General features: G+C 37.0%; 1 protein-coding gene across 1 annotated transcript; it reads right to left on the reverse strand.

Moving 5' to 3' along the window:
* Window positions 1–1149: 1149 nt before the first annotated feature.
* LOC145800341 (FACT complex subunit SSRP1-like) lies at window positions 1150–7519 on the reverse strand. Its single transcript, XM_082890000.1, has 14 exons — window positions 7446–7519; window positions 7013–7157; window positions 6690–6875; window positions 5762–5867; window positions 5004–5140; window positions 4801–4884; window positions 4609–4703; window positions 4414–4522; window positions 4145–4231; window positions 3926–4045; window positions 3693–3765; window positions 2314–2387; window positions 2163–2213; window positions 1150–1164 (listed from the first exon to the last, which is right to left on the reverse strand). Exons 1-14 carry the CDS (start codon window positions 7517–7519, stop codon window positions 1150–1152), a joined length of 1356 nt encoding a protein of 451 aa, XP_082746126.1.
* Between the last annotated feature and the right edge of the window lie 6114 nt (window positions 7520–13633).

Genomic DNA, 13633 nt, shown 5'->3' on the forward strand with positions numbered 1-13633 from the left:
AAACTAATCACATTTGTTAAGTCATTAATTTTGATTACTGCATTGATACAGAAAATACGTGTATTGATTGAGCATTGCATTTGCATACATTGTTTTGTGTGGGAGGAGATAGGGGATGTACTCCACGGTTTAGGGGAAGATAGGAGATGGACCTCTAAACCGGATTTTGTTTGGGAGGAGATAGGGGATGGACTCCATTAGCATCACTTTTATGTGTGCTTATTTATATAGAAGTGTTTTATTGATACAGCACTAAAATGTGTATCAATCTGGAAGTATGAAGTGTTTTGATTTGAGCTTGAGTCTCATTTGTTTGTTGATATTGGAAGGATGTGAATATGATATATATAATTCACTGTTGTAAGTTTGGCCAGGTTCTGAGCCATGTTGATAAAATTGGAAAGTAAAACGTGTCTTAGACAATAGTGTCATGAGACTGTAAAATGAAGTAATTGATTATCTTGGTTAACCATCTGTTGAATGCTATTGCTTTATTCATTGCTTATATGTGGTTTAGTATATTTCTACTGGGCTGTGGCTCACCCTTTATGGGAACATCATTTTCAGGTTCAAGTGATAAGCTACCTCCAAGGACTTAGCTTGGAAGGACTTGGACTTTGAAGACTATTTCTAGTTATTTGTTTTTTTTTTCATTGTTAGTACATATAAACACTCAAGCCTAGGGCTTTATTTATATTTGAGTTAGAACTCATATTTTTGGTGTCCAAGTGATGGCTTGGAAAGATGTAAGCCGTTAGGGCATTTAATTTGATGTTACATGTAATGTTTTTGTTTAGTAAGACTCTGATGAATATTATAATGAATTATTGAAGTGTTTTCTTTAAATAATGCATGTCATTGATATATATAGTGGGTATATTTTTGAGGGCGTTGCATTAGAAGATAAGTTTTGAAAGATTATTTGGTCTCTTCAAGGTGTCCTGATGAATTCATCTCTACAGTAGAATATCAAGCAAGAAAAACTAGTCTCTAATATCATTCAAAAGATGTAACTCATAAAAGAAATTATGAATTCTATGTTAAGAAACCAGTGAAACCCAAGTAACATCATGTCTAAAAGGCAAGTCATGCCCAGATATTCAGATTTTTGGGGTGATTTTTGGGCCTAAACCCGTTTTGAAAATGATGTTAAATCCCTTGGATCTGCAATAAAGATAATATTTAAACTTGAAAATAGACAACAGCAAGCCAAAAAGTCACAAATTCTGTTAACTATAAACAGATTCAACATAGTGATATCAGATACACAAATTATTGGAAAATAAACTGCGAAGCAATGAAACTTTAAGCGTGTGCCTCACATTTACTCTTTCTACCCTCCGCATTTCGTCTTCAAGCAAAGATAGTTGTGCAGCAGAAGTCCAATGGATGCAATCAACTGGGCTGAAATGAAAAAGAAGTAACTATCTAACTATCTAAAGACGTCCACTGCACTAACTTTTTAACATGTGACAAAAATTCTATGATTACTGATTATTCATATCTCATCAAGAAACCATAAACCAGCTAATGTACTAGGTTTCAGGAGCTAAAATATCAAGAGGTCTTGCCAAAACCAAAGTCCAGGTAGGTTCATCTAGCAACTACTTCACATTAGTTCGAAACTTAGTTAGGGTTGTCCAAAAGTGACACCATCCATTAAAATATTCACATAACGTGTTAAACGACAAAGATCACTGGGTTTTCCCTTACCTTAATTCAGCTAATATATGTACTATAAATGCCAGGGAAGTTGATCATTCTTACAAGTTAATGTAAATTCTATAGAACAATTACACAACAATTGTAAATCATGAAGAGCAAACTCAAAAAAAGATAGGCACCAACTCTCCAAGATTCTTTGGTCTATTTGTTAAAGGGTGTTTGAATGTTAAGGGAAATGTGAAAAAGAAAAATAAGTATATTACCTAAAGATAATTGGCAAAATACAGAGAAAAAAGTAAGATAGAAATATCAGATTCATTCCTTGAACGCAAAAAATAAAAAATAAAAAATCTTCAAAAATGACGTCTTGTTAAAATAACAATGTTTTGTGTCTCTAATCTGTCACTAAATGACAAATAAAAGTAACAACTTAAGAGCTATACAATAGTGCAAAAAGGGTTTGATTCATTTTTTGCCATACTAGATAAACTTAATACTCGATGATTGAAGTAAAATGCCTGCAACTTTTTCACTTTCTTACAGTACGCCTGAGCAAACCATAATTAGTGCATCACAGCCATAACCATTGATCAGGAACTTACGAACTATCTATTCCTTGTTGAACTAATTCAGGTTTCCCACACTGACTATATGCTCTGGCTCTTCCAAATCTTCCTCAATGCCAAATACATCTGGGGCTACATTGGCACAATTTTTACAACCTGTGGACAAAAAGTTGTTATATTGTAATTCCAAAGGTATCATAACTCATAGATTGCTATAGAGGATGACACTAACACGGCTATATATCAAGAGTAGTAGAATCCCTCCAGCCTTGATTCTACACTCCAACAAAATTAAATAAAGATCTAAAAATAGCATTCACCAGACAAGGAATAATGTCTTAACCACTCACAAATGAAAAATTAAGTAATAGAAATCTCATAAGCATTAAGGAAAAGTCTTTTGTGTTAATTACAACATCATTTATCTTCACAGAAGAGATCATTTTCAAACAATTTTCATATTAGGGTAGTTAAATAATGCTGAAACCAGAAATGCTAAAGAGGTTTTCAGAATTTCAGAAATTCTCAGGGGTAGCAAATGTCAGATTTCAAATGTTAGGGGCAAATATGTATTAAACATAAATGTCAAGGGGTGTCAGTGTAATTTACCCATATATATATATATATATATAAGCAATGCGTAATTAGGTAAAGAACTACATTTACTTTTTGGAATAATTGTATAAAGTGGTTGCCTTCAAGTTCGAACTCATAACCTCAATAAGAGTAAAATAAATAAATGGGGCCATAATAATTAAAATTGCATAATCTTCTCGTAGAGAATTCCTAGTCAAACAAAACACTTGAATAATATCGACACGTGATTTTATTCCTAGCAATGTAATCCAAACATAAACTAAAGTTTAGCATTGAAGAAAAATTGTTGGTTGAGAAATGGGAAATTCTCAATTACAATGAGATAAATATAAAGGACAAATATATGTTGTAGTCCTTAAAGTATGTTTACCATGTTACTTTAATCCTTCAAACTTCAATTTTGCCAATTTCATTTATAAAATTTTCAATCCAAGTCAAATTGGTCTAATTTCAAACGGTCCTCTAGATAATTAACCGAATAATTATAAAATACACAAATTTTCCCTAAAGTATGCATTATGTGTCATTTTGGTCCCAAATTTCAATTTTATTAGTTTCACTGCTAAACACTATAAGACCATGCTTCATCTTCATCATATATATTATATGCTTAGGGACCAAAGAGATAAAACTAAAAACTGAAGAAAAAGGTGATACGGAGTGCACATATTTTAGAAACCCACAAGTATAGTTTACTACTATTGTGTAAACAAATTAGACAGTACATTTGAAATTAGACCAATTTTGACTCATTTGAAATGGGTTATGTCTATTCTAATTTTATTTTCTAATTTGCAGTGGGAGTGTGAGTTGATGACATTTTTATTTGGAGTAAACTGTAACTGAGTTATAAGAGATACTTACCTAAGCCTTTTGCTGTTGAGGTGGAGGAGGTCCTCTTGATCATCAATTCCAGGACTTCCACTGGATCCTTCTGCTGCATCATAGTCATTGTCATTAAGGTCATTTCATCTTGTCTTTGATGTAGTAGCACTACTAGCAACTTGTACTCCTGCTGATCTATCCAAGTCTCCATGGAACACACCCATGTTGTTATCTTCAGAGTTGTGTATACTCAATGCTTGTTGTTTATTTACCTGGGAGAGAGATTCCAAAGACAGGGTGCTTTCAATGCTTGTATCAATGCTTGTGTATTTGCTATTCAAAAGATCTTCATTCATTGACAGGGTGCTTTCAACCACATAGTCTGTTTCAAACTGCATAAAGATGGTAGGGTACAATATAAATCATCACATGGACACATGATCTCTAAGAAAGCTTAAATGGTGACCTTAATGAAACACAACCAACAATACCTGCAAGACAATATGTGGGTACAAAGTTTGGCCTTTACGGATAGGTGGATCGAGAGTAACAACAACAAAGGTATGTGGTTGGTTAGACTGCAGAAACACATGACAATATATGTGAGTTAAGTTCAATATTGTTGCATCTTCCAAAAAACACAACTAGTCAATATTGATCAATTGACAATTTGCATGTTAATTTTTCTAACATTAAGCAAAGAAAATGAACTTCTGGATCAAAAAAAAAAAAAACTTCTAAACTATAAATAATAAATAACCTTAGGCAGTAGAAAAAGGCAAACAACACTGCTGTACTGAATTTTAAAATCATTAGCTTGCCCTTGGAGCCTCAAAAATGAAAGATGAAGGTCAACATTGTATCGACCCCTACACAAAGAAAAACCAACATAATATAAAAGACACATAAATACCACGGAACTACAAAAGATACCAGATAGAAGCACAGTACTCACCTTGGAGTAAGAATCGCAATTCCTTCAAACGTAACAACAGACTCTTCACCGCCTGCACCAACATCCGCCATTGACATGATTTTGTCACGAAAGACCTAACATAAAAGAAAAAAAATATAAGTAAACAATTGTTCGATTTCTACCCGTAATTCAAAGCAAACCCAGGAAACCAAAAGAAAAAAAAAAACTTACCTGAGCAGAGGGACGATTTTCATCACCAACAAACTGAGTGTTGGAATTAGGAATGTGAAAACTTATCTCCATCAATGAATCTTTCTGCAACCATAACACCAAAGCATCATGATAATGAAATTGCTCCAATAAACTCAACCTAGAAAGCATCAGATGTACAAAAACAGCATGATTCAGAAAACTCAGTATGAACTCAAATCAACCTCATTAGCACCAGTTGTGTCATCCACATGGAACTCTAAAATGACATCATTTTTTCCTTGAAGTTGTGTTTGGGAGACATCTGCTAAAGATACCTCAAATGCTTGCTTTGAACCAACTAGAAAAGTCAGCATATTCCCTACAAATTTAAAAATGAAAATAAATAAAAACTTGTGAGTTGTTTTAAAAAAACAACAGGATATATGTGAAGGAAGTAATGTATACAAGTAAAATGGTAAATCGTCTCAAGCCCCTCCACGCACGCAAACTCCAAAGTAATGGCTTGAATGAGAAAAAAGATATATAAACTAATTCATCATCCAAAAGCCAATGATGAAATAGGGTGGCACAAGTCCATTCTCTTATTTATGATACAAAAAGAAAGAGCAAACATAAGATGATAACTACATATTACCAATGAAAGAGGCTATAATTTGCAAAATTGATGGGGAAAGTTACTAAGGCTTTATTTGGAGCTTCGAACCAACTAGGGAAAATGAAAAGGTATGAAAAATAAAATAAAAGAACCATTTATGAAGAAAAAAAAAATTCTTTTCTTTCCTTCACATTTTCTTCTACACCTGGTTTTCCAAAAGACCAAACCATTTAAAATGTAATGCCTCATAATTTCTTCCTTCTTAGTTTAGGAGTTCCAAACAAAACCAAAACAAATTTACTTTCAATAAATTGCTTCTAAGGCAAAAAAGGAATAAATACAGAAATGACATAACAACACTACATGCCAACAAAATCCACTCACCATTTAAATCAACTTCACCCCAGTTTTTTTCACTGACAGAAAGCTGCTTCTTTTCGGGTGCAATTCCACAACTGCTCTGAAGAAAACTGGTTACAGTAGCCACATCCTGAAAGTCAGGTATGGATGCACAACATAAGAATTATTATCAAGTTTAAGAAAGGTAAAATGTATATAGCCACATCCTGCAAGGCAGGTACTGATGAACAACATAAGAATTATCAACAAGTTTAAGAAAGGGAAATTGTATAACTATTACAAGGACCCAATGATGGGAAGGTTTACAATATTTACATGGAGATATGACAAATAGAACTCCAATGGCTGAAGTTAAAAAATGTAAACCATGAAGAAGCAAACTTCTAGGTTAAAGTTAGTATATTACTGGAATCATAAAAAGAGGCAATTTAAGAACCACAGCGGAGGTGGGATTATAAGCCACTACGCAACTTGAAATACCATATGAGCAAGGAGTTCAATAGTACAAAAGTTCAAAAGAACCAAAAATACCCTACTGGGCAAAGGCTCCTTATTCTTTTGCAGTAACCCAACCACACGTGAGAGTGCGGGAAAAAAAATGTTGGGAAAATTATAAATTAAAACACATAGTCAACATCATGTCTAATAAGGTTGACAAACACATCAGTCCGGGACATAACCAAACAACAACAAGCTTGTATATTAAACATATACACAATAAGCATATGACAGGTTCCATAATAGGCTTAACCTTCTGGATAATGATGAAACTATTAAGTTACCCAACCAGAAGTACTCAACTTTGTCATAAATAAAATTAAAAGTTCCTAATGTGTACACAGAAATAATAATATCCCTTCAGTATGACACTCAACAGACTTAATTAAGGAACTACATTACCACAATATAAATCAAATGCAGAAAAGAAAACAATCCCAGATAAAGAAATTACCTGGTCACGGAAGCCAGTGAATTTGTAGTACAGACCGTCCTTAATTCTAACCCCTAGTTGATTAGACCAGGGTACCTTCATCCAGGTTAGGCCCACAACATCAGCCTTGTCAACTTCCACCGCTTTCCCACCTCCTGATTTTTTCCACAATATACCCCCTAAGTGAATCCTAAGTTGCCCTGCATTCTGCATTTCCCAACATATGCAAGTTAAGAAGGCAATTTTCACATCATCGAAAATCCATCCAAATTTAAATAAAACAAAACAATTTTCCCAGAAACTCGACTAAACTCCAATCTAAAACCCTAAAATTCTGCCCATACAAGAGATTGGTTTAAATCACTACCATGACTAAAAACCAGATGAGGCACTACAACAGCCCTTCCAAGCACCAAAACAGAACAGGAAGAGAAGACAACCAGCCCTTCAGGCAGAGAATCCAAAGCAGAACAGAGCTGCCATGAAATACTACAGCCCAGCAATCATCAACACAAACATTGACAGTGAGAGGGAGACACAGGCACCCAAAAATTTTTTATTCTCATTAAGTATATTTCCCAATATAAAAAGGGATACTTAAAGAAAGAGGACAAATAAAACACTACAAGAACATCGCAAATTGGGGGACTTCATAAACAACAGAACGAAATCTTATAATCGACATATCCCAGTAGCAAACATCAACACAAACATTGACAGTGAGAAGGAGACACAGGCAGAGACTGAGTCTATGAGAGTGATACAAAGGATTTATACCTGAAATTGTTTTTAGGGAGAGTTGAAGATGATCCGAAAAATCGCAATGGTGAGGGCCCTGGTGGGTGAGACATTGTAGAACAAGACGAGTATGAGAAATCAAAGAGAAAAAGTGAGACACAGAGATATAAACACAGAAACTATTATAAGTTGAAAAAAATACCTAGATGAATCAGAAATGGAGAAGACGAAACAGAAATGGTGAAGACGGACGGAGGCACAGACGGTGGAGAGGCGACGATGGCAAGGTCGATGGTAAGGTGAGGTGATTAGCGCAACTGAGCTTTGATCGAATTCGACTGAGGTGTGTGAAAGAGGCGCGTATTTATGATTTATATGTGTTTGAATTAGTAAATTATCCCCTACCAACCTGTTGGTCGACTAATGTTTGTATGCGATTTTATATACCAAAACGACGTCGTTTTGGTATCAGCGACCAAATTATATTGGTCGCTGAAAGATCATACAGCTCCCCCCCAGATTTTATTCTCCCGCCCAGATTTTTGGCGACAAAAATTGTAATTTGGTCGCAAAAAATTACTTATTTGCAACAAAAAAAATTTGGTCGGTAATAGAAAATATTTTCAGCTATGAAATTTTAATTTGGTTGGCAAATGTCATTTTTTTGCGACCAAAATTTTTTTGGTCAGCAAAAGTGGTCGGCAATTGTGTAAATTCTTACAGTGATGGCATCCGTGGACCCAGGCCCTAGGGTAACTGCTTGCCAGCCTAATTTAACCTAACTCAATGGAAGAGACCCACCACCACCCCAATAGGACTAAGGTTTGATCAAAGTATAGCACAAGGTTTCAGAAGAGAGCCACTAGAAAATCCAGCATTTTGTGTCCCCAGAAGTCGAACTTGACTCACTGCAATAGGAAGGCAATGCCTGCACCATTGGGCCACCAACCCCAGTGGCTAACTCCAATCAACGGAGGGAGGGGGGAGGTCGAGATGTGGTGTTGACCTTCAAGTCAAAGGAGGAACTGAGGAATAATAGAAGCAAGATTATCATGTGGTTTCAAGATTGGTGTGTGTTTATTAAGGAATGGTCATCAAATCTTCATCTAGACCAAGAAAGGTTTGTATGGCTGAGCTGCTATGGAATCCCACTGAACCTATGGAACACAGATACATTTAGAAAAATTGAAAGATTATGGGGGGAGGTGGTCCATTTTGATGGAGATACATGTGAAGCAACATCTTTTAGGTGCAGAAAGTTTAAGATTGCCACTAGCCTCATAGAGCCAATAAATATAAATTTAACTCTGGAATGCAAGGGAAGAGCATATCCTATAAGAGTGTGTGAAGAGCAGATTGTGAAGGAGGTAAAAGCCATCTGCAAATGCAAATTAGTTAATGGGGATGAGGAGTTTGTCAGCTCCAATGTCAATGGCGAGGTGCAGTCCAATGCTGAACCCAGATTAGAGAAGATAAAGATGAGCTGACAGATGCGGTGGCTGCTGATGTGGAAACTACCAATGAGTTGGTTGAAGGGGATTTGCCAACTAGGGGGAAAGAAGGAGGTGAGGTGGATGCAGAAGGTGCGGTGGTTGGAGGTCTCAATAGTTGAAGAAACAGCAGACTTCATGGGGAAATCAAATGAAGCTGCCAAAAATAACAATGCAGCTGACATTGGGAAAGCAATTGAAGAGGGCACACGTGAAGCAGAGATAATGATGAAAGGAAAAGGAAGATTATAGCAGGGGTGTAGTAATGAGACACTAAAAGTAGGTGGTCAAACTCATATACCAGGTTCTGTGAGAAGTTTGAGTAGGTCTTCGAGGGCCAGACCACGTATTAACTTGGAGGTTCTTTTGGGCCAGAAGCAGTGCACTAATATGGCCATTGGGCCAGGTACAATTCAATAGTATGACTCTGGTATACGCTAGCCCAATGTATGGGCTGAGCATGGGCCTATTTTGTTGGGTTCTAAGACTAGTGAGTGTAGCAATATTAGTGTATCTATCTGTAAATTTGTGTCTAACAAGATGAAGACAAGAAATAGTAAAGGGAAAAGAAAAGTGGGTGTTAGAAACTCCAAGTCAGTATGTGGATTTTCTGGGTTTGCAAGAAGGCTTGGGCACGGAGGGGCTAGATCAAGTAAAGGAAATCACAAAGGGGTGTTGTTAGGTCGACAGCTGCTGCAATATTGAAGTCTGTATCAAATAAATCTCAGCACAGTTGCATTGAAGGAAAACTACATGAAGCTCAACTGACACTTCTATTGGGCAAAAGTTTGGGGGTTGACTGCCAGGGCCAAGATGAGGCAATGATTCAAAATCTTGTTCAGATGGAGGAGGTGGATAAAGAAAGGATTGAAGAGGGGATTGAAGGGGCAATTTAATTAGCCCCTACTAGGTGATATGGAAGAGTACAAATCTGCTGTTATGAAGTGGCTAAGTTGGAATATCAGAGGGATTGGTAGGTTTGAGAAGATGAGAAAAATTAGGAAGATCTTGGTGGATAGGAAAATAGATTTGGCATTATTTCAAGAAACCAAAAAGGCAAGTTTTTCAAGTGTGGATGTTAAAAGACTGTGGCCTAGAGATAAAATGGACTTCATGGTTGTTAATGCTGAGGGTAGGGCTAGGGGGCTGCTATGCATATGGGATCCTGAGGTGTTTCATCTATCAGAGTGTTGCAGCAATAGGCATTTCATTATGCTTGCAGGTACAGTCCTCAACTCTTTTGACTGTGTTATTATTAATGTGTAAGCTCCTAATGATCCTGTAAGGAGAAGCAGATTATAGGAGACCCTAGTAAATTTGAAAGAAAGTTTCACTAAACCTTGGTGCATAGGTGGAGCCTTCAATAAAATAAGATTAGTGGATGAAAGAGTGGGTTGTTCAAGAAGGGAAAGAGGTATGAAAGACTTCAATGACTTTATAGATAGGTGTGAGTTGACTGAGTTACAAATGCTCGGTAGGAAATATACCTGGTGTAATGCAATTGATGGCAATAAATGGAGCAAAATTGATAGATTTCTTCTAAGCCCTGAATGGATTGAAAGATTCAAGTTCAAATTGTGGGGTTTACCTAGACACATTTCTGATCATTGCCCTCTACTTTTATTGGAGGATGTAAGGGACTGGGGACCCAAACCCTTTAAGTTTTATAATGCTTGGTTGTTGCATCCCAGATTTCCATCATTCTTGGAGAGAGTTTGGATAGCGTTACAGATAAATGGAAGTGCAGGTGTAATACTGCAAAGGAAATTACATGCTTTGAAGTTAGCATTAAAGCAATGGGGCAAAGAAGTGTTTGGCAATGTCTCAGAGAAAATTAAAGAAACTGAAAGCTAATTGCACTCTTCAGATTTATTGGCTGAAGATAGACCTTTGGAGGAAGCAGAGCTAAAGCTAAAAAGAGAGATAAGCAGTGAACTGTGGAGGCTCAGTAGAATGTTGGAATGGTCATGGCTGCAAAAGTCAAGATTGGAGTGGAACTTAAAAGGGGATAGAAACACCAGATTTTTTCATGTGATGGTTAGTAGTAGGCAGAACATGAATGAACTGAACACTATTATGGTGGAGGGGATGGTGGTTGAGGATCCACAGCAGGTGAAAAATGTGGTATGGGATCATTATAGCAGCACTTTTCAGAAGCATAGAGGGTTAGACCTGTCTTAGCTGGTGATTTCAAGAGTGTCAGAGGCGGTGACTGGTTTCAGCAGCTGGAAGCAGAGTTTTCGAAGGAAGAGATATGGGAGCAGTCAAAGAATGCAATGGAAATAAAGCACCAGGTCCTGATGGCTTTAATTTAATGTGTTTTCAAAAGAATTGGAAGGTGTTTAAAGAAGATATGATGATGTTCATGAAAGAATTCCACAGTTTGGGCAGACTGGCCTATGGTATGAACAGCTCCTTCATCACTTTAATTCCAAAAAAGATCAATGATGTTAGTCTTAAGGACTTTAGACCTATACGTTTGATTGGTTCCATGTACAAGATTCTGTCTAAGGCTCTATCCAGTACACTCAAACTAGTTATGCTAGAAGTAATAAGTGAAACCTAATCAGCATTTTTTGGGTGGAAAAAATATCTTGGATGGGGTTTTGATCGCAAATGAAATTGTGGATGGGTGGAAGAAAGCTAAGAAGAAGGGGGTGTTACTTAAACTCGATTTTGAAAATGCTTATGATTCCATCAACTGGGGTTTTTTGTTTTCCATGCTGTCTAATTTTGGCTTTGGCTCTAAATGGATTATTTCGATAAAGGAGTGTATCTCAAATGCTAGAATCTCTGTACTTATGAATGGGTCACCAACCAAAGAGTTTAGCCCACAAAAAGGTCTTAGACAGGGTGATCCATTATCACCATTCCTGTTTAATATGGCTGTAGAAGGGTTAAGTATTCTATTGCTTAGAGCAAGGGAAATGGGTCTGATTAAAGGGGTGCAGATTGGTGTTAATGGGGTGGTCATTTCACACCTTCAATTTGTTGATGATTCTTTACTCTTTTGTGAAGCTGATATGGAGGAGGTGTTGAATCTTAAAAGAATTTTAAGGTGCTTTGAAATGATCTCAGGTCTTAAGATCAATTTCCATAAGAATGTGGTGTGTAGGGTTGGAATTAAAGCCAAATACTCTTAAGGAACTTGCTTCTGTGCTTAAATGTAAATCTCAGAACTTACCATTGAAATTCTGGGGTTTACCACTGGGATCTTCTCCAAGTAGAAAGAAATCTTGGCAACCTGTTATTGACAAGATCAAAACCAGACTTGCTGGGTAGAAAAGGAGGCTCTTATCATTTGCTGGCAGGTTGACTCTAATCAAATATGTTCTGTCTAGTTTGCCAGTGTTTTATCTTTCTCTCTTCAGGCTACCAGTAGGAGTGGCTAAAGAAATAGATAGAATTCAAGAAGCTTTCTTATGGGAAGGCTCAGATTTGAAAAGAAAGATTCATCTGGTGCATTGGAAGGAAGTGATAAAGAGCATTAATCAAGGTGGGTTGGGTATAAGGAGAATTAGAGAGGTAAATGCTTGCTTATTAATGAAGTGGTGGTGGAGATTTGCTATTGAAGAGTCGGCCTTATGGAAAAAGGTGATTTGTCATAAGTATAAAATTGAAGTTGGACCTTGGCTTCCAAATCAATCTGGTGGCACTAGATGGTCCAAGCTATGGGGTGATGTACTAGCAGTGGCAAAGCATAGCAACACTGTTTTTCAATTTTTTGTAAATAATTTTCAAATTAAAGTGGGTAATGGGAATAGAGTGAGGTTTTGGCATGATAAATGGTGGGGTGGTAATTGTCTTAAAGAGGTTTTCCCTAGGCTTTTTTCTATCTCAATAGAGAATAATGGATCTCTAAAGTTTTTTGCTGATAAAAAAGGAAGTTCTGGGGTTTGGGATCTTTGCTTAAGAAGGCCTTTGAGGCAGTGGGAGGATGAGGAGGTATCCAGGCTCACTGAAATGTTAAGTGCAGCTCCTGTGTTATGTTTGGGGATTAAAGACAAACCAAGGTGGTTGGCTTGTAAACCAGGGAAGTCCTTTGTTGCTTCTCTACGTAGGAATTGTGAAGAGGGTTTTGGAGAGGGTGTGAGTACTTGTAGATGGTGTGGATTAATTATATCCCACCCAAAGTTCAATTTTTTGGATGGTTAGCTTGGAAACACAAGATCAAAACGAAAATTTTCCTCCAAAGGGTTGGAGTGCTGGGTGAGGAAGCCTCAACTGAGTGTATTTTTTGTAAATCAGAGGCAGAATCTACTTCACATGTTCTCATTTCTTGTCCTCTGGTTTGGAAAGTGTGGTCTGGTTTAGGGTAGTGGTGGGGACTGGTTTGGGCTGTGCCTGGATCTGTTGATTGCTTGTTGCAGTGCTGGGCTGGCACCTGTCTCACGTTAGCTGAAAGGAGAATATGGCATGCTATTCCTCTGGTTGCCCTGTGGTCCATTTGGAAACATAGGAATGATTGTGTGTTTAATACTGTTCAACCAGATATGGTGGAGCTTAAGGAGTCTATTATTATCAGATTAGCTATTTGGATAAAGGCTTCTTTTAAGGATTGTCAGTTCTCCATTAATGATTTTCTTTATAACATTAGGTAGATTAGAGTTTGTTTGGGTGGGCGGGGTTGATGCGATGCACAAGGGTGAACATCAAGTTTGAGTGTATTTGTAGCAGCAGCAGTGCCTTGGTTTTTCTGCTATCTTCTAGTGAGTAGCAGCGGCATGTGTTGGTTTA

Source organism: Camellia sinensis, chromosome 10 (assembly GCF_055761805.1).
Source record: "Camellia sinensis isolate YWXY chromosome 10, ASM5576180v1, whole genome shotgun sequence".
NCBI classification, from domain to species: domain Eukaryota; kingdom Viridiplantae; phylum Streptophyta; class Magnoliopsida; order Ericales; family Theaceae; genus Camellia; species Camellia sinensis.